This window comes from Schistocerca piceifrons, chromosome 2 (assembly GCF_021461385.2).
Source record: "Schistocerca piceifrons isolate TAMUIC-IGC-003096 chromosome 2, iqSchPice1.1, whole genome shotgun sequence".
NCBI classification, from domain to species: Eukaryota; Metazoa; Arthropoda; class Insecta; order Orthoptera; family Acrididae; genus Schistocerca; species Schistocerca piceifrons.
The window spans coordinates 457,667,256-457,689,531 of NC_060139.1; the positions used below are offsets into that span (position 1 = coordinate 457,667,256).

Consider the following 22,276-nt stretch of genomic DNA (forward strand, 5'->3'; position numbering starts at 1 on the left):
TCTTTCTCCTGTTTTGTCTGTAAAATTGTTAAATCTCCTCTTTTGTGAATAGATACACAATCTTATGTCTGTATTTCTTCAACACTTCACAATACATAATTTATACTGATCTTTCATCACGAGAATGGAATGTTCTCATAAATATGGCAACTAATTGCTCCTAGCTGTGTTAAAGTTCAATTTTGTTTAAATGTAGCCAGAAATGTTGTGATCAAATCTTCTCTGTAAATATTTTGCATGGTATTCCAGTGGCCCATTTCCCAGTTAATTCTAGTAAACTGTCTCCACCCTCCCATATCTGCTCCAAAACTCTGCATTAACATACCTTTCAATTCTTTCTTCTGTGATCACATTCCTCTGTTCCAGCTCACTCCCAATACTGGTTGTAGCTCATGCTGAGTATTTCTTGTTATGGTCCTTTATCTGTGACCTTTTCCAGTTCCTGAATCCTCAAACGGACATTGTCCAGCACTGGCATTCCCAAAGAAAGAACTGTCCTCATCTCTTCCACGTTAGGTTTATTTATTATCTTGTCAGTGAAACAATAGTTTCAATGCTCTTTCCTTTCCTTTCCTGGTAAGGCACAGTGTATAATATTACAAGCAGTCAAGTCAGTGTTACACCAGCCAATATTCCAGCCTTCCAGCCATTTAAATGGTGTAAACCTGTCATATCTGCTAGGGCCATGTCCAAATTTGTCCCACCCTTCCTTTGTAAGTTCAAAGAGTTCAAGATACAGTCATTATTTTTCAAATGAGTTCAATGATGGTCTCTTCCAGTTCCCTTCTGCTCAGTATGGCGCCTCAGTCCCAATACTGATTTAGCATATGTATTTATGTATGAATAAGAGACTTCAACTTTCAGAATGACAAACTTCCTGTCAGGGAATAACTGCACGGAAATGGTTAATGAACTAGTCGAAAGAGTAGAGCAAAATTATATTTTAGAGCAATTGTTGTCTAGTACCCAAACCTTAACATTAAAGTTGGTGACATCCGAATTCATTGAATCAAAGAAAGACTGCAGATAGAGATGATTATAGTAACACAATGTTGAAATTGTGAAAGATTAGGTTGCTCGCTATTGTTGGCTAACTGTCTGGAAAACTGAACAATGAAACAGAAAGCTGTCATCACCAAAATTTACAGTGTGGACCCCTTCTATCATCATATGAAGGCATAAGGCTGTTGTTGGCTTCATGATTTATTAATTATGCATGGAAAGGAAGGGAGGAAAATGGAGGAGCAGGGTGTCGAGCCAGATTTTTCTGCCCACCAACAGCTTAAATAATGGAAAGAGTAAAAGTAATGACTCCTCATATATTTGAGCCATTCAGTGGCCAAAACAAACTCAACAATTTTTAAGGTTCCCGTCAAGATCCTCCTCCAGACTTCAGACTTAGCTAGCACAGGAACCCTCCCCCCCCCCCCCCCCCCCACACACACACACACAAAATGTCAAAGAGGACAGTGTATGATAAGCAAGAACAAATGACCGCAACTCTGTAACATTAACAATTTTTATTAGTAACGTTCACAATTTCCAAGAAAGAGCTGTGGTCATTGATGTCACTGAAATGAAATGCTTATGCACCAGCCACATGAAACGGCTACAAAACAGTGTCAGAAATTTTTTCCAATGAAGGACATACCATGAGAAGAAATTCTACTTAAAGAAATATGATCAGTCTAAACTTAATTCCATATTATAGAACACTGTAGTTCACACACATTATGTTTTACTTGAGCGCTGCATTGTGTTTACCTGTACAGCTGTCTCAAATTATTTTCTTGGTGCTAAGACAAAAGCATCTGTCATTGTTTTCTCCCCTCCATACTCTACTATTATCACAGAAAATACAAGTAAAATATTTCACTATTTCCTTCAGTGTGACCGAGTGAGATGGCACAGTGGTTAGCACAGTGGATTCGCATTTGGGAAGATGCTGGTTCTAATCCGCATCCGATCATCCAGATTTAAGTTTTCTGTGATTTCCCCAACATCACTCAAGGCAAATGCCCCAACAAAAACAATTCAAGCTTGTGCTCTGTCTCCAATGACCTCATTGTCGATGGGATGATAAACCATAATCTTCCTTGCTTTCCTTAGGTGTCTCTTGTGTTACTATATAACACTATGAAACCAACATTCAGTATTTTGTTTTTGTTTCATTAATTCAACACATGTTACAAGCACATATTTTCAGTGTGAAGTTTTATTCACAAGGGTAGATAATTTGACACAGGAAAACCATACCTGAACTCAGTCATATTAAGAGTCTCTCTCTCTCTCTCTCTCTCTCTCTCTCTCTCTCTCTCTCTCTCTCAAGAGAAGTCAACCAGTATTTCTGTATGTTTTGTATATCATTTAATTTTGTCATTCTTCTGTTATGTGAATTACTAGCATAACATGCCAAAGAACACAATAAATTATTGCTAGTTATTTTGAAGATAAAGTCTGCCTCCGTAGCATTACTGCCTACCACGCAGGGGGCCCGGGTTCTATTCCCGGCAGGGGACTGGGTGTTGTGTGTCCATCATCATTTTCATCATCACTGACTCGCAAGTTGCCGACGTGGCGTCAACTAAAGACGACTAGCAATACGGTGGCCAAACTCCCCCGAATGGGGCCTCCCAGCCAATAATGCCATATGCTCATTTCCATTCCAAGATACAGCATTCATCTTTACAGGCCAAGTGTACACAACTTTGTTTAACCTGTCTCAGAAGACAGGTGAAAGTCAAACATTTAATATGTGCTGAAACGTCATGTGTGATGCTATCACTTTCTTCCCATGCAGCTCACAAATATTTCCAGAACTTTCATTGCATGTTTGGAACTGGCCAAAGCTCATGTAAATACAGAAATTAAATAGTAACATGGGCACAGTTAACATTTTAGTCTAGGTGTTAGGCATTAGATTATCATTGATATGGACAATTACCCTATGTTGCTATCCACATTTATGACGAGTGGAATTCTGCGAGAGATTAAGTGGATATGTGATTCAGTACACTAATATGGCCTTATTATTAGTTTTCAAAATTGCCCTTATGCCATTTCTCATTGATTTTTCTTATTCCATATTGTTTATTTTTGGATTACACATCAGAAAAAGTAAGAGTGCATATTACATTGGCAGAGACAAAGTCACCCATTATCAAGTGTTAGTTGTCTTCAGGTGTCTACATCAACAACCTTCACAGAAATTATCAATGATACAATGTAAGCCATATGCAGATTACACAAGCACTTCTTCCATACCTTAATGAGTATTGTCATGTCAGTGAGGTCCTTTCCATCCCAAACATCAAATGGTTCCAGAAGTTGCAGACGCTGGCTCTTAGGATCAACATTAACCTTCAATTTGTTACCGTCTGCTGGGGGAGCTTGGTATGTGTCCTCACCTGGGTCAAAGCCTTTCGTTGGTAGTTCATCAGCAAAGGGATCATCCAGCTTAAATTCCTTGCCTGGGAAAAATAATTTCCTTTTTAAATTAATTAGCAATAGCACAAATTTAAAAAAAAAATTCACACACAAAAATATAGCACACCCACTCATAAATGCATGCATGTACAATTGCTCACACAGCAAACCAGAGCAGTGATTTTAATTTAAAAATTGATTAAGTGCTCACAAAGGGAACCAGGACCAATCTTCACTAGAGAGAGATTCCCTGCACCTCTGACCTACATTCTGAACCTCATTTACACTCTCAACTACTTGCTAACAATATTATGACAATGTATTTTGGCTAAGTGTGACAGACAGATGGATGGATGTTGTCATTAGTAGTGTCATGTACAGGGAGACGATATATGGTGTACAAGAAAGATGGACTTAAAACGGTGCTGTGGAAACATTAAAACTCTGATTGGCTCTACTTGGGGGCAAATTTATATCAGAGATATAAGCCAAAAGCACTGGTCCTGGGAGCAGAACAAAGGGGCACGTTAACTACTATGGACAGGGTGGTGGGAGGAAGGAGGGGAAAGAAAGGAAGTTAAATATTGTAGTAACAGACACACACAATGTAGAGGAGAAGAAATTCAAGATGCAAGGGATGGAAATAAAAAGAAAGGTAACACATGGTAGGATGGAGGGCAGGGGAGAGGAGACAAAGGTTTGCAGGTGCACAAGGAAATTGTCGGGGGAAGTAAAATGTAGAAGGCTAAGTGTGGATGAGAAGGGTGACAACATTAATAAGTAAGCCTGGTGGCTCTGCTGAGGAGGATGTTGGCAGCATTCACACAGAATATATGCTACTAGTAGCTTCTGCAAGAGCTACAGAATGTAAATAATGGCATGTGCACTATGTGTACTACTATCTGTGAAAGCATCCGAATTTAAATAACGACATGTGTATAAAAGAAGGTAGTAGCTCAGAAATCTACTACAATAAATAATATTGCCAAACACAGTTACATTTCATGTGTATGATTAGTTTTTTCCCTTTAAAATAGTAACTGAATAATTGAGTAAAATTTGTAAGTTTTCAGTGAAAATATGGACAAGGAAATTAAAGTTCAGGCACCCAACTGCGCAAATAAAATTTCTTCCACTGATATTTCAGCTGTGTGTAGTCCAGCCATCCTCAGAGTGAGTCACAAGACTGATGACAAGGTGCCAAGTGCAGCCTTATATGCTCCACCATGGCGGTAGGTGCCTGCGAGTCACAGACACTGGTCAGCAGCAAAGAGATACGCTTAAACATGCGCCGCCTGTGGCGAAGGCGTACAGACATTTGAATTGCTTATTGATGTATGTTCAGCAGCAATGACACAATAATGGCTTCTCTGCAACTTAATTATCCCAAGAGCCAGATTCCATTTTTTGTCCAAATTAAAACCATTATCTCTTTTTTTTAAATTATTATAAACTAATCTAATCTCTACCCAACTCTTCCTTTTGGGGTTCTGTCTTCAAGGAAGCTATAGAGATTAGATTAGCTAATAATAATTTAATAAACAGAGATAATGGTTTTAATTTGGACAAAGCATGGAATCTGTCACTTGAGATAATTAAACTGCTGAGAAGTCGTCACAGTGACATCGCCGCTGAATATACATTGGCAAGCGAATCAAATATCTGTACGCCTTTGCCGAAGGCAGTGCATGTGAAAGTGTATCTCTTTGATGCTGACTAGCATCTATGACTCGCAGCCACGTACCACCACTGTGGAGTATATAAGGCTGCACTTGGCACCTTGTCAGTCTTGTGTCTCACTCTGAGGATGGCCGGATGATATGCAGCCAAACATCAGTGGAAGAAATTTTATTTGCACAGCTGCTTGCCTGAAATTTAATGCACTATTCATTACACCGCGAAAAGTTGAAAATGCACAAGGATACACATCTCTAGATGAACATTTCTTGAAGTAGAATGATATGTTTAGTTGCTACCAATTTATGCACAATATTTCAACAACTGGGTAGTCACTGAAACAACAACCCAGTTGTGCAACTACAAGCACATTATTAATTTATAATCGTGAGGAAAACTGACAGGTCACAGAGATTCAACTTTTCAGTATGTTGAAATAGTGACAAAAATTCTGTACTTGAGCTTTACTCCTCTGTGCACTTTTTTTTTCTTTTACTATTAGGACACACAAATTATTAAGACATCTGTACAAATTCGATCTGTGCCTATCAATGTGGTACTTAATAACTCAGAAGAGCTGTCTTCATGATCCCTTATACAGGAAGAGCAACTACAGTTTCTGTTGCTTACAACATTAACAGATCTAATAATGCTAAAAAACATACCATCTGATCCCTTCAAGGTATCCTTCGTAGGGTCAAAGTCAAGGGTGCCTGCAATGGACAGAGCAGTAACGAGCTCAGGCGATGTCACAAAGGCATGTGTTGCAGGATTTGCATCATTTCGTCCAGTGAAGTTACGATTGTACGAAGAAACAATTGTATTCTTCTCTCCCTTTTTGACATCTTTGCGATCCCACTGTCCTATACAAGGTCCGCAGGCATTGGCCAAGACTGTGCCTCCAAACTGCCTTAGTGTTTCTGCCTGAAAAATTAATAATCATGGTATTAAAAATGTCAGTTACCAACAGCAAAATTGTCTAGGCAAATAGCGCTATCGGAACAAAAATCAATCCAGCAACACTCAATAAACAAATAAATATTGCACTTACAAGTCATCACATTCCACTGTGGACTTTGAAGTATCATTAGTGAAGCATACAATGAAATGACAATAATTTGTTCCCATGTTAAACAGATGATTCAGTCCCCAAGATTTCTCACTGTTATGCATAATGGCATATTAAAGGAGGGCAAGCAAACGTTTTCAGTCCTTGTTGAGAGAAAAAGGGGGGGGGGGGGGGTGGGGAGGGGGGGGGTGGGAGGAGGGCTGGCAATAAACCTCACTGGTTTCATCTAATGCGAATTAGACATATATCTTTCAGGAAACCCATTAAATAGACAAGTTTATTGGTAGGGTGTGGAAGATTAGGCAGTCAGTGTTATGTTGCTCTACAAAGGAAACAGTTCATTAACATTATGTAAAATAAGGGAAATACAACCACTCACCTATGGTGGATCAAAGCATGGAGCACAGAAACACACAAAATAAAACAGCATTCATACTAGCTTTGGAATATTAGGTCTTTTCCTAGTAATAGTACACACATTCACAAACATAACCACACAAACACTCAAACGCAAGCTCCCATCGCAAGACTAATTATTGGTAATCTGTTACTGAAATCAGTTGCCTGAACTGATAGGGAGAGAGTAGGGAAGGATGAGGTAGTGGAAAAAAGGCAGGTTGTTGCACAGACACACACCAGCCACCTTCTGTTGCGCAATATGAACGCCCATGTTATATCGGCTGCCGAACTAAATAGAGCCGTGCTACGATTCCCAGCTTGACTGTTAGCAGATCATGCATGTTTGTTTATGATGATATTGTACAATCGTATGTGTTCCCTACTGTTGTGGGTATAAATTTGCAATCAAACTTACTTATGGACAGGAGCGCCCGCTATTTCCTGCTACCTTAAAAAAAATTTCCGAACTTCCTTTGTACCTTTCTATATATTACCTGCCATTTATTAACATTGTAACATTTCACCCATAAATTTTCAACTTCTCATTTTCCGTATTTTTTAACAAATTTTCAGTTACTCCTCCTGATGCCAGACCATCCAACCATGAATCTTGGCTCATTCTGCCTGTATCAATCCTGAAAACTTTCCTCTACCCCTAAAAAACTCCAATGACACATCCTCTTTCTAAAGTCCTGTCTGGCACATGGTATACCAGCTAATGGACTTACCATAAAAATGGTCATCACAGGCTGTCTCATATCCTACAGCAGGAGGCTCCACCTTTCTCAATGCCATCAGCCTCTCACCCTCACAAATCAGGCCCTTCATAATCATACAATCCAAGCTCAAAACATACTTTACAGTAGCTACTCTTTTTTGCAAAATCATTTTACTCTGTGACCCCAACAGTTGGAACAGCACTCCCACCACCATTCCCAGCTACTCCAGTCTTATGCCCACATGGGACTACCTACAAGCATGAAAAGCCTACCCCTCTGATCCAACGCCCCTGCCAACCCTCATAGCTCCCCAACCATGCCTTGCAGACTTACTCCACCTTCCATATCTCCAAAAACTTCCATCACTCTCCATGGATCTTGGTACTCCTGAACATCCATCCCACAAAACTGTTGTCAACCTTTCTGCCAAAACTCTGATCCCTCAAGAAGTCCCAGTGTTTTCTAACGGCGTCACCTTTAGCCCAAACTTGATTTCAACCACACTGGAATTGTAGAAACACCTTCTTTCCTTTACTTGTTCTTTGCAAGGGAAACATTTTTTTGGCGCACACACCCCTATTTATAACAGCCAACTGAAACTCCATATACAGCTATGTCTACAGCATTTACAGCCTCCCTACAAACCTGATCCCTCCACAAAGTCATTCTCTGGTTATCTTTAAGGAATTCTCACTTTAACTGGCCTCACCTTCCTTTCCTAGATCCCTTTCTGGTAAGTACATCACCACTTTTGTGGAAAACATTGCCAACTGTAACCTGAAAAACAATCCTGACATCATCATCTTCCCATGACCACAGCGGCCATGAATCATAGTTACTGTGTCGCTGCGGGTCTCCACCAACTTTCCAACACCTCTCCATACAAACCTTACAACCATGATCCCATCCCAAAAGTCTAACATGACCTCAAGCAGTTTCTCAATGCCTTAGGTTCATTTCAAAACCAGACACCTGAATCCACTCCCTTCTCACACCTACAACACCCTACACTACTACTTTCTACCTACTGTCCAAACTCCACAAAGCAAACCCATAGGTCTGCCTACTGGTCACCCAATTGCAGCTGGTTACAATGCTCTCACAGAACGAACGTCTGCCTTTGCTGACCAACACCCCCAAACTCTTGTCCATAGTCTCCCATCCTACATTCAAAACACTGTTCACTTCCTTCACTGCCTCTCCATAGTCACACCAGACTCCCTGTTTGTCAGTGTGGAAGCGACATCCTTTTACACCACCCTCCCCCATGCACACTGCCTTTCCCAACATTGTCCTCATTTCCTCCAGATACCAAACCTGTCAAATTTTTCCTAATCCTCCTGGCCATCCACATTCTGACCCACAATTGTCTCATTTTTGAAGGAAAATCTACAAAGAAATCCATGGTACTGTCATCAGTACTTGCATGGCACCACCCTATGTCAGCTTATTTATGGGCTACCTGAAGGAACCCTTCCTATGCAGTCAACATCTAAATCTCTTGCCTGGTTCAGAGTCAGAAATGACATTTTCACGATTCGGAGTCACAGAATGGACAACATTTGCTCTTTCCTCCATAACTTTAACACTTATTCCCAAACCTGCTTAACCTGATCCTTCTCAACTTGTCAAGCCACCTTCCCAGATATCTACCTCCACCTTTCAGATGGCTCCATAAATACGACTATCCATATCAAGTGCATCAACCACCAACAATACTTCTATTACATGTCAAAAAGTCTCTTCTTTACAGCCTCGCCATCTGTAGACACTGCATATGCAGTGGAAAGCAGGAGCTGCCAAAGTGTGCTGATAACCTTACCAGAGCCTTTACTGATGGACAACATCCTATCCATCTTCCCCATAAACAAGTCTTCTGTGTTATCTGCTTCTCAGACAACAGTAAAACTTTTAACCAGCAACTGACCAGCACTCCTCAGCTCACTCATTATCACCCTGGCCTTGAGAAGCTCCACCACATCCTTCACTAAGACTCTACCTCTTGTCATGGCCTGAGATGTGGGATATTCCACCGAAACTCCTGCCCAAATCGCCCAAAGTAGTGTTCTGCCACTCATGCAATCTACAGAATACCCTTTTCCATTCCTATTCCAAGCCTACTCAAAATCCTGGAACCTATGGATGGTGCTCTTGTCATGGAGCCATGTGCAAGACCTGTCCCATACACCCACCTACCACTTCCTACTGCAGTCCACAGGATTTTTCCACTCAATAAAAGATGGTACCAAGTGCTCGCTCTCTCTCTCTCTCTCTCTCTCTCTCTCTCTCTCTCTCTCTCTCTCTCTCTCTCTCTCTCTCCCCACCCCACTCCAACTCCTCCCTTTCAATACCTCATTTTCTCTCTCCCTCTCTCTTTATCTTCACCTTTCTCTCCTTCCCCCCCCCCCTCCCCTGCTCAGGTCCCACCCTCCTGCATTTATTTTTGCCATACCCTGTGCACTCTTTTCGTCTTGTGTCACTACTGAGTCACCTGTTCGAAGACCTTTCCCGCTACACACTCCCTGCATCCTTCATTACACCCAACTCATCTCTATCTGCTCAGGCGACTGCTCTCAGTAATCAAGTATTAATAATTAGTCTTTCCATGCCCGTGTGTGTGTGTGTGTGTGTGTGTGTGTGTGTGTAATGCTAAAAGAATCGGGGCTCGAAAGCTATGTGAATGCAGTTTTCTGGTTGGTTGGTTTTATTTTTAAAGGGATCAAACTGTGTGGTCATCGGTCCCTTGTTCCAGTGAACCAAGTCCATGGCATAAAACGGAAAACAAACAGTACACACCACAGGAATTCTAGGTGGAAAAAACACGAAGCTGAACAGACTGGGGACAACAGAAGACAAGAAAAGCACAGACACGCAAGAAACAGGCAAAAGAGCTTAAAACAGTACAGCAGATGTCCCGGGCTGGCTGATCATGAGGATAAAAAAGTATGAGCCAGCCACTCTGCAACACATTAAAATTTCCAACCTAAAAGTACTAGGTCAGAAAGCACAGGGAGACAGAGGACAGGACTAAAGCTTAAACCAAAGAATAAAAACTGGCATCATGTAGAAAACATAAAACCAAGTTAGCCGTGGAGGCGTTGTCTCCTAAAATCAAAGGAAGTGTGTCAGAAAGATTAAAATTCCGCCTCAGAATGGCTAGATGTGGACAGTCCAACAAAATGTGGACTACTGTCAAATGGGAACCTGAGCAACAACACGGTGGGGCCTCACGCCAGAGAAGATAGCCATACGTCAGCCAAGTGTGGCTAATGCAAAGGCAGCAGAGGACCACAGAGTCCCTGCGAGAAGCCCGCAGAGAAGACTTCCACTCATTTGTGCTCTCCTTGATGGCACAGAGTTTATTGGGCATATCTAAGCTGCGCCATTCAGCATCCCAAATCCTGAAAAATTTGTGGCTTAACACCGATCGGAGGTCAGGTTCAGGCAGACCAATCTCCAGAAGTGGCTGACGAGTGGCCTGTTTGGCCAGCCTGTCAACAAGCTCATTTCACGGAATTCCGACGTGCCCAGGGGTCCATACAAAGAACATTGACAACCAGACCGTTCTAGGGCATAAACCAACTCCTGGATAGTTGCTACCAGAAGATTGCATGGGTAGCACTGATCAATGGCCTGTAAACCACTGAACGAATCACTGCAGACCAGGTAGGACACACCGGGGCAGGCAGGAACGAATATGCTCAACGGCACGAGAGATGGCCACCAGCTCAGCAGTCAAGACACTGCAGCCATGCGGCAAGGAGCGCTGTCCGATATGTGCCGAGTGAGCGTAGGCAAAGCCTACACGACCATCAACCAGTGAGGCGTCAGTATATATGACTTCAGAACCCTGGGATGCATCGAGTATCGATAGGAAGTGACTGTGGAGTGCCTCAGGAGGAACGGAGTCCTTATGGAAATGCGATAGGTCCAGCCGTAGTTTCAGCCATGGCATACACAACAGAGGTGTATTTTATGGATCCACACGGGACGCTGTAAAGGAAAGGACTCGAGTTCAGACAATAGGGAACAGACACATACAGCAATCGTTATCCCTGACTGAGGTTGCTGTTCCGGGAGATGAACCACTGTGTTCGGGAACAAAAGATGGTAATTCGGATGCTGAGGCGAGCTATGGACGTGCGCTGCATAGTTGGCGAGCAGTTGGCGGCACCTGATGTGCAATGGAGAGACTCCAGCCTCCATTAGGAGACTGGCCACTGGACTAGTTCGAAAAGTCCCCGTTACTAGATGAACCCCACAGTGATGCACAGGATCAAGCAACTTCAATGCTGAGGATGCTGACGAGCCGTACACTACACTCCCATAGTCAAGTCGTGACTAAACCAGGGCTTTGTCGAGCTGCAGCAACGTAGAGCGATCTGCCACCCAAGTGGTGTTGCACAGGCAGTGGAGGGCGTTGAGATACCACCAGCACTGCCGCTTAAGCTGACGAATGTGGGGGAGCCATGTTAGCCTGGTGTCGAAAACCAGTCCTAAAAAACGATATGTTTCGACTACCCGTAGTGGATGGCCATCAAGAAAAAGGGCAGGGTCCGGATTGACTTTCTGTCACTGACAGAAGTGCAAAACATAGGTCTTGTCGGCAGAGAAGTGAAACCCATGACTGCACAGTCCGAATGGCTCCCTGCAGTCAACGTTCAGCAGCACCAATGGTTGAGGAACTGAAGTAAATGCAGAAAGCGTCAGCATATAAGGAGGGCGACACTGACAGCCCTACAGCTGCTGCTAGGCCATTTACAGCAACTAAAAGCAATTGAACACTCAATCCAGAGCCCTGTGGGACCCCATTCTCTTGGATATGGGAGGAGATAAAGGAGTCCTCAACTTGAACACTGAAGGTACAGAGGGAGAGAAAGTTTCGTACAAAAATTGGGAGCGAGCCACAGAGGCCCGAATCATGCAGCGTGGCAAGGATGTGGTGGCACCAGGTCGTGTCGTAGGCCCTCCACAAGTCAAAAAAAGTGGCGACCAGATGTTGGCGCCTGGAAAAAGCTGTTCGGATGGTAGACTCAAGGCACACCAAATTATCTGTCGTTGAGCGACCTCAGTGGGAATCACCCTAGGATGGAGCCAGGAGGCCCAGACACTCCAGGAGCCAACACAACCTCTGTCTCACCATTTGTTCAAGTAATTTGCAGAGAGCATCGGTGAGGCTAATGGGGTGGTAGCTGTCCAACGCTGCAGGGTTCTTCCCAGGATTCAACACTGGGAGGATGATGCTGTCCTGCCACTGGGATGGGAACACTCCCTCATCCCAGATGCGATTCAAGAATGACAGAATCTGACACAATGAGGCCACAGACAGGTGTTTGAGAAATTGAGAGGGAATTTGGTCAGGGCTAGGAGCTGCATCAGGGCAACAGGCAAGGGCGCTGAGGAATTCCCACTCTGTAAAAGGAGCATTGTACGACTCCAGGCGGCGCGATGTAAAAGACAAATGTTGACGTTCTGCCCGCTCTTCCAAGGAACGAAAAGCCAGTTGATAGTTTGCAGATGCAGAACTCCGCGCTAAATTCTCAGCAAAATGCTTGGCGATTTCATCTGAGTCGGTGCACACTGCCCCATTTACTGAAATCCCAGGCACCCCCAGCGGGGTCGGGTAACCATAAAGGTGGCGAATCACCTGGGAGGCAGGGGTATGAGAACCAATGGAGGAAACTTATCTTTCCCAGCACTCTTTGTTCTGCCTTTGTATCAGGAGGCAGGCACGGGCACAGAGCCGCTTAAAAAGAATGAGACACTCCAACAGTGGACACAGCTTATGTCGTTGGAGGGCCCGCCTATGCTCTTTGATGGCCTCAGCGATGTCTGGCGACCACCAAGGCACAGTTTTACGTCGAGGGCACCTGGAAGAAAGAGGAACCGTGCGTTCCACAGCCAATACGACCGGCGCAGTGACCTGCTCGAATATCACATTAATAGCGCCATGCCCAAAAGCAGGAATGGTGGGAGGAGTTGGGAGATCAGAGCAGCCAATTCATTAAGAGGTACTCCACCATACGGAGGAAGGTAGACATTGCAGACGGTAATATCCAAGGCCGTCCTTTTCCTCATAGCAACAGCCTCTAAAGCTGTAAGAAGAGGCAACAATTCAGATTATACAGACATAAGGACATACAGACATACTCCACCTGACGCCCTGTTACAGTCAGTCTAGTTTTTATAATACCCCTGACAGTCACGAAGGGCAGGGGTCCGCATTGCTGGGAACCAGGTTTCTTTGATGGCAATATAGAAAGCAGGTATTGAGCTTAAAATCTGTCTTAGTTCAGCCAATTGGTGGAAAAAAACCACCACAATTCCACTGGAAGATAACGCTTTCTGTGTTCTGGGAAGGCAGGAAGGGACACAGAATGCAGGTTACTCCCTAGGGTCAGTTGCTGCCACCAGTGGAAGGCTAATGGCTAGGTGCATTGCTTCTTTGGAAGCATCAGCGAGAGCTAGGTCCTTGGGGAGGGGGGGGGGGGAGGTTGGGGGGGGGGGGGCGAGCGGAGGACATTAGAAGCTCCACCTTGTCCTCAGAGGCAGAACTGGGGGTGGTGGTGGTGGTGGTGGTGGTGGTGGTGGTGGGACCACCCTGGAACCTCTTTTGGTGGAACAGGTTGTTTCTTTTTCTTGGACTTTTGTTTGTCCTCCCGCCGCTCTTTCGGAGCTAGCTTGGAGGGCTTCCCTGAAGCAGAGACAGGTAAGGACGAAGAGCGGGTAGCCCTCCAACCTGCAGCCTGTAGCTCCTTGAGCCACTGGCTAACTTCCACTTGTGCGCTGTGTGGGGCCCTGGAGGGTAGAGCCCCAAGGGACCCTGTTACGTGGGAGAGTGGCCGAAGAAGGGGGGCACTCCTTCAGCTCAGATGTGGGGCCTGTCATCCCCAATGGTTGGGAGAGCGTTGCTCTCGGAGTTGCGGGAGCAACAGTAATAGGTGGAGCCCCCACCCTTAGGGGAGCAGGTGTGGTCTTGTGGCCCAAAGGGCCAGCCACAAATGACATCACTGAGGAATGTGAAACGTGTGCGGCTGCTACAGCAAATAAAGTTTCCATGCGGACTGGGTTTAACCTCTTGAACTTTTTCTTAGCCTTTGTGTAGGTCAGTCGGTCCAGGGTCTTTTATTCCATTATTTTTCTTTCCTTCTGAAAAACTGGGCACTCTGGTGAGCAAGGGGAATGCTGCACCCCACAGTTGACACAGACGGGACGGTGAATGCATTGAGCGTCAGGATGAGAAGGACATCCACAATCTCAGCATATAAGGCTGGAATTACCGTTGGAAGACATGTAACCGAACTTCCAGCACTTGAAACACCACATAGGGGGAGGGATGTATGGCTGGACATCGCACCGGTACACTATCACCTTGACCTTTTCAGGTCCAGTGTCCTCCTCGAATGCCAAGGTGAAGGCACCGGTGGCAACCCTATTGTCCTTTGGACCCCTGTATATGCGCCAAATGAAGTGAATACCTCGTCGCTCGAGGCTGGCGTGCAACTCATCATCAGACTGCAGAAGGAGGTATTTTCTGAAAGATAAGACCCTGGACCATTTTAAGACTCTTATGGGGCATTATGAAGACAGGACCATCACCCAGGTGGTCGTAGGCAAGGAGCGCCTTTTACTGGGCAGAGGATGCTCTCTGTATTAGGACACCCAGAATGCATCTTGGACAAACTGGCCACCTGCTCATACTTGTCTTCTAAATTGTCAACAAAGAACTGAAGCTTCAAGGTGGTGAAAGATTCCCCATCAGATCATGTGCAAACTAAAAATCAGGGCAAATATGGCTCGTGCCTTTCTGTAGCCTGACATTCCTCCCACAGTGTGGCCAGGGAGGGTAACGATTTCGGATAATATTTCCTGGCATTGAACTGATGCTTTCCACACTTTGAGACTGCTGATTGAGGGCCAGCAACAGATGACACACACTGCTCCATTGTGGGTCATCCGCCTTGATGCCACCCACTATGACCAGGGGCTCTCCCCACGGGTGCCACCCTGACACAGCAAAGAGCACCTGGCAGGATGGCCTTTGCTGGGAGTCCTGAAGCTCCAGGTAGACAGGCATCTACCCCTCAGCATACGCGGGGAGTTAGCAGCTCAGGCATCAGCAGTGCGATCCCTGTGTAGTCAGGGGGCTACCACCTAGAGGGTACATGACGACTCCACTACAACGGGCTGGCTACCGTGCTGGATTTTGGGTGTCAAATATCCATTTGTATCGTGAGTGCGAAGAGGGAAGCGCACAACAGAGGGAAGGTATTCTACCCGGAACATGCTGTGGCCCAAGTGAATGCAAGCTCGGTGCAAGCCTGACTCCGTGACAACAGCGAGTGTGCCGGATCTTAGGGCATGATGGATTTACGATGCACCATGCAAGGCGTCCTTCCCCAAATGGTACGCACTATTAGAAAATTTTGAAAAGTGGAGGTCGAACCCTTTAGGGGACCATCACATTAAGGCCGAAACATTTGAAACTCCTTTTAGTCGCCTCTTACAACAGGCATGATTACTACGGGCCTATTCTAACCCCCAAACCCGCAGGGGGGCCATTTTCTGTTGAGAGTTCTGTACTCCACTGCATCAATCTGATGCAAGTCAGTGGTTGCCTTTCCCTCATTTTTTGTACTACTCCATCAAGGAATTTCTAATACTGTTACGTAATTCATTAATATTAAAAGTCAGAAATATGGGTCCACTTTGCTTCTTGGAAACATTTTCATTTCTTTTATTTTTAAAAAAAGATATCAAATAGCTGGACACCCATTAGTTCCACTCTTTTCTGATATCAATTAAAAAGGAAATGATAATTCTTTTGAAAAAGAAGGGATTTTTTAAATTTATTTTTAAGAGGCCAAAAAGTTAGCTATTTCCAAACACAACTTTTCTTTCCACAGTTTGCAAAATAAAACTCTCACCACACCCTTAAGATTAATTTTCTCAACATGTTTTTATGAAGACTAATGAGGAGTAGATGGACTTGACTCGGTGGTGTCACTTGACCTAAGGCAAGTTTTTCGACGTCACAAGGTGCTGAATGACCTCTCAGAGGATGCTGATTAAACTGGAACTCTCAATCAGAATGATCAGGCAAATAACTTCCAGAAACCTTGCATTAACCATACAATATCCGTAATCAGTTGTCTTCCAATAGAGAATATATTATGGTCATACACGAGTTGTAATGGTTCACACTCAGATAAGGTGCAACATCATACACGTTGAGTGAACTGCTTCTGATCAGACACATCCATCACTGTATCTAGCGCAATTCCTTAATATACACTTTTTTTATTTTTGCAGAATGTCTCAAATGAGTCATAATTATGATATTTCATTTTGTATCGCTGGCACTAACCAACTGCCATGGTGTATTCAGTTCTGGTAAATCATTCATCCTCTTATCAAAAAGGGTGTCATGAAGTTTCCAGTGATTATCCCATTACAACTCAGTGTGTTTTCTGTTCTATCACGGAACCTTAGTTAACCGATAATTGGTAGTAAAGCAGTTCTAGCTTTCTCCTGATCAGCCAGCAGATGTCATACAAGATGGCCACTTGCAGGTGTGCTTTTTTCTCTTTGCTGAACTACTGCAACAGACTCTCGATGGAAAAAGACCCTTTTCATGTATTTTTAACTTTTATCCAGTTACAGAAACCTTTTTAAAAATGGATGTTTTTACAGTGGTGTTCTATTGCTCACTATGTAGGTAGACCTGATGTAAAGATCCTCCATTCGCCCACAGAAACTTACGACAGGACAGGACAGAATGGCGTCAAGGTAGAAGTTATTTAACATTGTCTGACGGATAGTAACTTCCAGGATGTGGGGGTGGAGGGCAAGCAGAAACTATCACACCCCCCCCCCCCCCCCCCACCCAAATCCCCGCAGTTGGTTTTTTTTGCATTGATATAAAATCCTGAAGTGAAATCAATGCTAAATGAAGAATTAGCCATCACTTCAGTGTACTTATTAGCATGTGTGTATCATGGTCAATAGCAGTAACTCCGACATTCAAGCAACTGCTTCAAAATATAGCTTTAATGTCTCATCTTCAGTGAGATTCAGTTTTAGTTCATTAACTGGACCCTACACCGTAACTATGAAAATAAACTAAATCATATGATGGAATGTAAATTATGAAGGCATGTCCAGCTGATATCTTTGTTTCGCTTTTATGATGCTTGTGTATTTATGGCTATTAATCTGCTTATGAAATATTTAACTACAACATTGTCACAAGACAAGCCTTTATAATTTAACATTGAGCCATACTCACAATTCCATCCCTCTCAATTGTTGCTCGCACTTGTTCAGATCCAGGTGTTACATTGAATGGAATCTTCGATTTGAGTCCATGTTTTAGGGCTTGCTTGACAATACTTGCACATCGGCCCATGTCCTCATAGCTAGAATTTGTGCAACTCCCAATGAGACCTAGAAAGAGTAAGAGCGAAGCATCAATATCAAAATGGCACACGAGTGAATGTAGTTGAGGGTACAAAATTTTCCATGTGAAGTTCTATAATGAAAACTTTTTATTACTTTTAGATCATTTATTTTATTTCTGATACTTCATAATACTTGTGAAAGGTATAACAAGTTGTTAAATCTTAAAGAATACATACTAACTGGTTCTAAAGAAAACTTCTGAACACCCAGCATAAATAGAGGCATAGTATGAAGACAGAAGCGGTTCCTTACTGACCTAAGATTTTAATTCGTGTAGTCAGTAAATTACTCTTTATAGTGTAGTGCACTACTGCTCTTTGTGCACATTCCATTTCAGCTGTGGATACAGACATTCATAGTAATGTGACAGGCACATTCATGTTACTTTTTCACTTACTCCACAGAGCAAAAAGTAAATATTTTCATTTTTACTTTTATTTCATAATAGTATGGTTTTGTGTAACCACTGAGCAGACTTATAATCGCTCTCCTTTCACCCTCACTATTTTATCATACGAGGGGAGTCCCAAAAGTAAGGTCTCCTATTTTTTCTAAATACATAGACCTGTTTATTTCTACAATGGTTCACATCAGTTCACAGCTTTAACATTTAGCTATTTTTTGGCACAACCACAATTTCTGTCGATGCAGTTTTGTAGGTACTGTGGCAGTTTTTGTATGCCCAAGTCATACCAGCTCGCTGCCATGCTGTTCAGAAAGTTACGAACCTCTTCTTTCACCTCGTTGTCAGAGCTGAATCGCTTTCTGGCCAAATGTTCATTTAACCAAGGGAACAGGTGATAGTCACTGGGCATGCGTGGGTGAGCGTTGTCATGGAGAATGTGTATGCCCTTGCTCAACATTCCTCTTCTCCAGTTCTGAATTGTCCGTTTGAGTTTTTTCAGAGTCTCATAGTACCTGTCAGTGTTAATTGTGGTCCCAGTGGGCATAAAGTCTACCAACAATACCCCTTTCTGATTTCAAAAAACGGTTGTCATGACTTTACCGGCAGATTGTGTGTGTTTGAATTTCCGCAGCTTTGGCGAAGAAGGATGCAGTCACTGGCGTGATTGTTGCTTTGTCTCAGGTGTAAAGTGGTATGCCCAGGTTTCGTCACCTGTGACAATTGAGTCCATAAAGTTGTCCTGTTCGGCAGCAAGGCAGTGAAGAAATGCGCAGGAAGCATCAACTCGTTGCCGCATGTGGTCCTCAGTCAGCATGCGTGGCACCCCATCTTGCGCACACCTTCCGGTAATTCAATGTTTCTGTTAAAATTCTGTGAACAGTGCTTCGGGAAACCTCAGGAACCAACGAGCAGAGATCATCCAGGGTGATCCGCCGATCTTCACGCATGCTTTTCTCAACCTTCAACACTGTCTCCTCATAAATTGATGGTCTCCCACTCCTTTGTTCATCGTTAATTTCGGCCTGACCAGCTGCAAACTCTCTATGCCACTTATGAACATTTTTGACATCCATGCACGACTCACCATAGACTTCCATCAATTGGTGATGGATTTGAATCGGTGCAGTGCCCTTTGTGTTCAAAAACCGAATAACTGCGCGCAATTCACATTTGGCGGTAACGTCCAATGGGAGCTCTATTCTCAACGGCTGCCAAGCCAAGACTGAGCGCCTTAGCACGGCTTGTGCACGTTTACACACAGTTCATGAAGCACTATTCATAACAGTGTTATCAACTGCCACACAAACAGAGTTCTGTACTTATAAAAAATAGCAGACCTTACTTTTGGGATTACCCTCGTACATCATAACAAGAGCGGTTCATCAGCAAATGTTAAATTTGCAAAGTTTACAGTTTCAAATTCCTGAGTGAAGCACCGGGAACAATGTATGTGAAATTTTCTGTGTATGGCGAAGCAGCTCCACTCACAATTGCGAAGTGAGGACGGCTAGCAGATGTTTCAGCTCAGAACTACAGGGAAACAATTCCAGCTGACTCAAAGAAGTTCAAGGATTTGCAAAATCTACTTCAGTTCATCCCACCAGTGCACCATTCATTTTATAATAGTATTATGTGCAAAGAGAATGGAAGATGTAGAAAGTGGTAGTGACTACGACTGCACTCTTAATGTTGTCTGAACAATCTGTGCTTATGACCTACATTTGTTTAATATATCATGTTAAAACACACTTATTATTTATCAGCAGTTATTTACTATCTAATAGGTAAGAATTAATAAATATCATTCTTTACTGATGTATTACGCCAAGTTCTAAAGTAAGAAAGTGCTAAGCTCACCATTATTTGTGCATGCCTTCATTTAATTGCGATTTACGTAAGGATTTTACTATAAACATGCCATTATACCAACTGAAAATATGGAATAACTGACATAAACCAACATAAGATACTTAAAGTGAAATACGAATATCTGATTTACAGAATTTTTTGAAACTTTAAAATGCACTTCTCCCAGAATGACAAATGTGTAGGATAGTCCATCTTGCTCACAGCCCTTCTTATGTTCTAGGATTAAGTTTGTGACCCTATTGATATCTTCATGATGTTAGTTACATAATTCAGATACAACATGGTAAACAGTCTAATGACTAACATGATTACACTTTGTACAATTATTGTATTATGTTTGATAGTGATAATATATTTGTTCTGTTTCACCATTCACTTCTGCTTAAGATGTGTAACACGGAAGGTTAGTGTTTATGCTGTTTAGTTTCCACTCTCGACATTTTCCTTGTAAAAGTACTTACCCACTCTAATGTCCAAGGGCCATCCTTTCTCCTTAGCTGTTTGACCAACTTTTGAAAATAGGATGACATAAATCTGGGGTGAAGGGTCCATTGATGTGTGGTTCTAGTGTGTCCAAGTTCAGCTCTATTGTCTGCAATATGAGGAAAAAAATCTGAAGTAAATTATGTATTGGATGGCAATTTATACACACATAAATAAATGGCAAACGCTACTTGAACAACATGTAACAGAATAATAATGGTACATTTTTCTGATCATAACATGGGAAGAGAACAAAGTACATAACAAAAAGTAAGAAACTAACACTGACATGAATGAATTTAACGATTTGTCTTGAAATTGTGAAGGAGAATCAAGCAAGTGTGTTTCATAGCGCAAAGAAATGTACAAAGATTCAGAAGTATTATGTTCATGTGGACAATATTGTTACCTAAAAAGAATAAAAATTTCATTAGTATTTTCTAGCTATGTAATGATACAAGAAATGAGTAACAGGTTTAAAGTTCCAGTCTTGCAATTTGATAAAATTGGCAGTTTCTTCAACATAAGCAAAGTACAAACAACTTACTGGGAAGAACAACCAAACCAAAGAGACATTGTGTGTAACATAAAAAACACTCAATAACCATTCAAATCACTATAAACATTTTAACAAATAAAACTATAACAATTAAGAGTGTCAAGAACAATAAGGTGTTTTCCAAAACCTGGATAGTTGTATGCAGGTGCTTTAGTCACAACTAATGTTTTTCACGTCAGCAGACTCCTCTTCAGGTTTATCTGCCAAAACTACAAATCTCTTGAGGGGGGGGGGGGAGGGGGTAAGGTACGGAGTATCCGGCCAGAGAGGGGGGACGCGACGGAAGCACCAGCTGGAGATGGGGGGAGGGGGGAGGGGCAGTCAGCCAGCCAGAGAGAGAGAGAGAGAGAAGAGAGAGAGAGAGAGAGAGAGAGAGAGAGAGGGGGGGGGGGGGGGGGGACGGATCGGTCCGGACAGAGAGAGAGTCATACAGAGTGGTCCAACAGAGAGAGGGGTGGAGCACAGACAGAGAGGGGCAGGGGGGAGAACAGACAGATAGAGAGTGGGTGTGGGAGGGGGGCAGACAGACAGACACACGGAGGGAGGGGGGGGGGGGGGGTGGAGCAGACAGACAGAGAAGGGGTGGAGCACACACATACCACCAGACAGGGGGAAGAAGCAGACAGAAAGAGGGGGGAGGTGGGTGTATGGACTGTTGTCCTGCCTAGAGGAGCCGGCTATCCTGACCAAGGCACGAAGACAGCGGAGGCATGGTAGCGGAAGCATGTACACACGATCCTTGATGAAGCCCAAAGGAAAAACTCGCATGGCGTTAGGTTCGGTGAACGTGGAGGCCATGCAAAGCAAGCCCTGTCATTGGGCCTCTTGCGGCCTATCCAGCACTTGGGTACAGTTGGGAAGTTTAACCAATGTTCAGTGGATTGTGGCAGAAACATTGCGCACTGGTGCCAAACACAACTGTTTGAGTTGCTCTTTCATTTGACATATCATTTATAAGTGTAAGTTTAATGTAATAAATATTATAAAGCTTTAAAACCCCCGATATTCATTTATAAACACCCTGTATATTCGTTCAATGATAGCTGCTGACATGCAAATGCATTTACAGCTAGGCAATGCACTACCTCCAAATTGGGTCAAAAATGGTTCGAGAAATTGAGGTGTAAAGGTGTGTGTACTTGCCCCAATTATTTGATCTAGCTGAGCATATTTGTGACAAGAAGTAAATCATGATCACTTTTGGAATT

General features: G+C 43.3%; 1 protein-coding gene across 1 annotated transcript in view; it reads right to left on the reverse strand.

The window, feature by feature from the left end:
* LOC124775007 (probable aconitate hydratase, mitochondrial) overlaps positions 1-22,276 on the reverse strand; it is a 108,968-nt gene that overhangs the window by 17,047 nt on the left and 69,645 nt on the right. Inside the window, 5 exon segments of the mRNA XM_047249760.1 lie at positions 3,265-3,470; positions 5,769-6,027; positions 17,579-17,736; positions 20,488-20,542; positions 20,544-20,618. Coding sequence (XP_047105716.1) covers positions 3,265-3,470; positions 5,769-6,027; positions 17,579-17,736; positions 20,488-20,542; positions 20,544-20,618 — 753 coding nt within the window.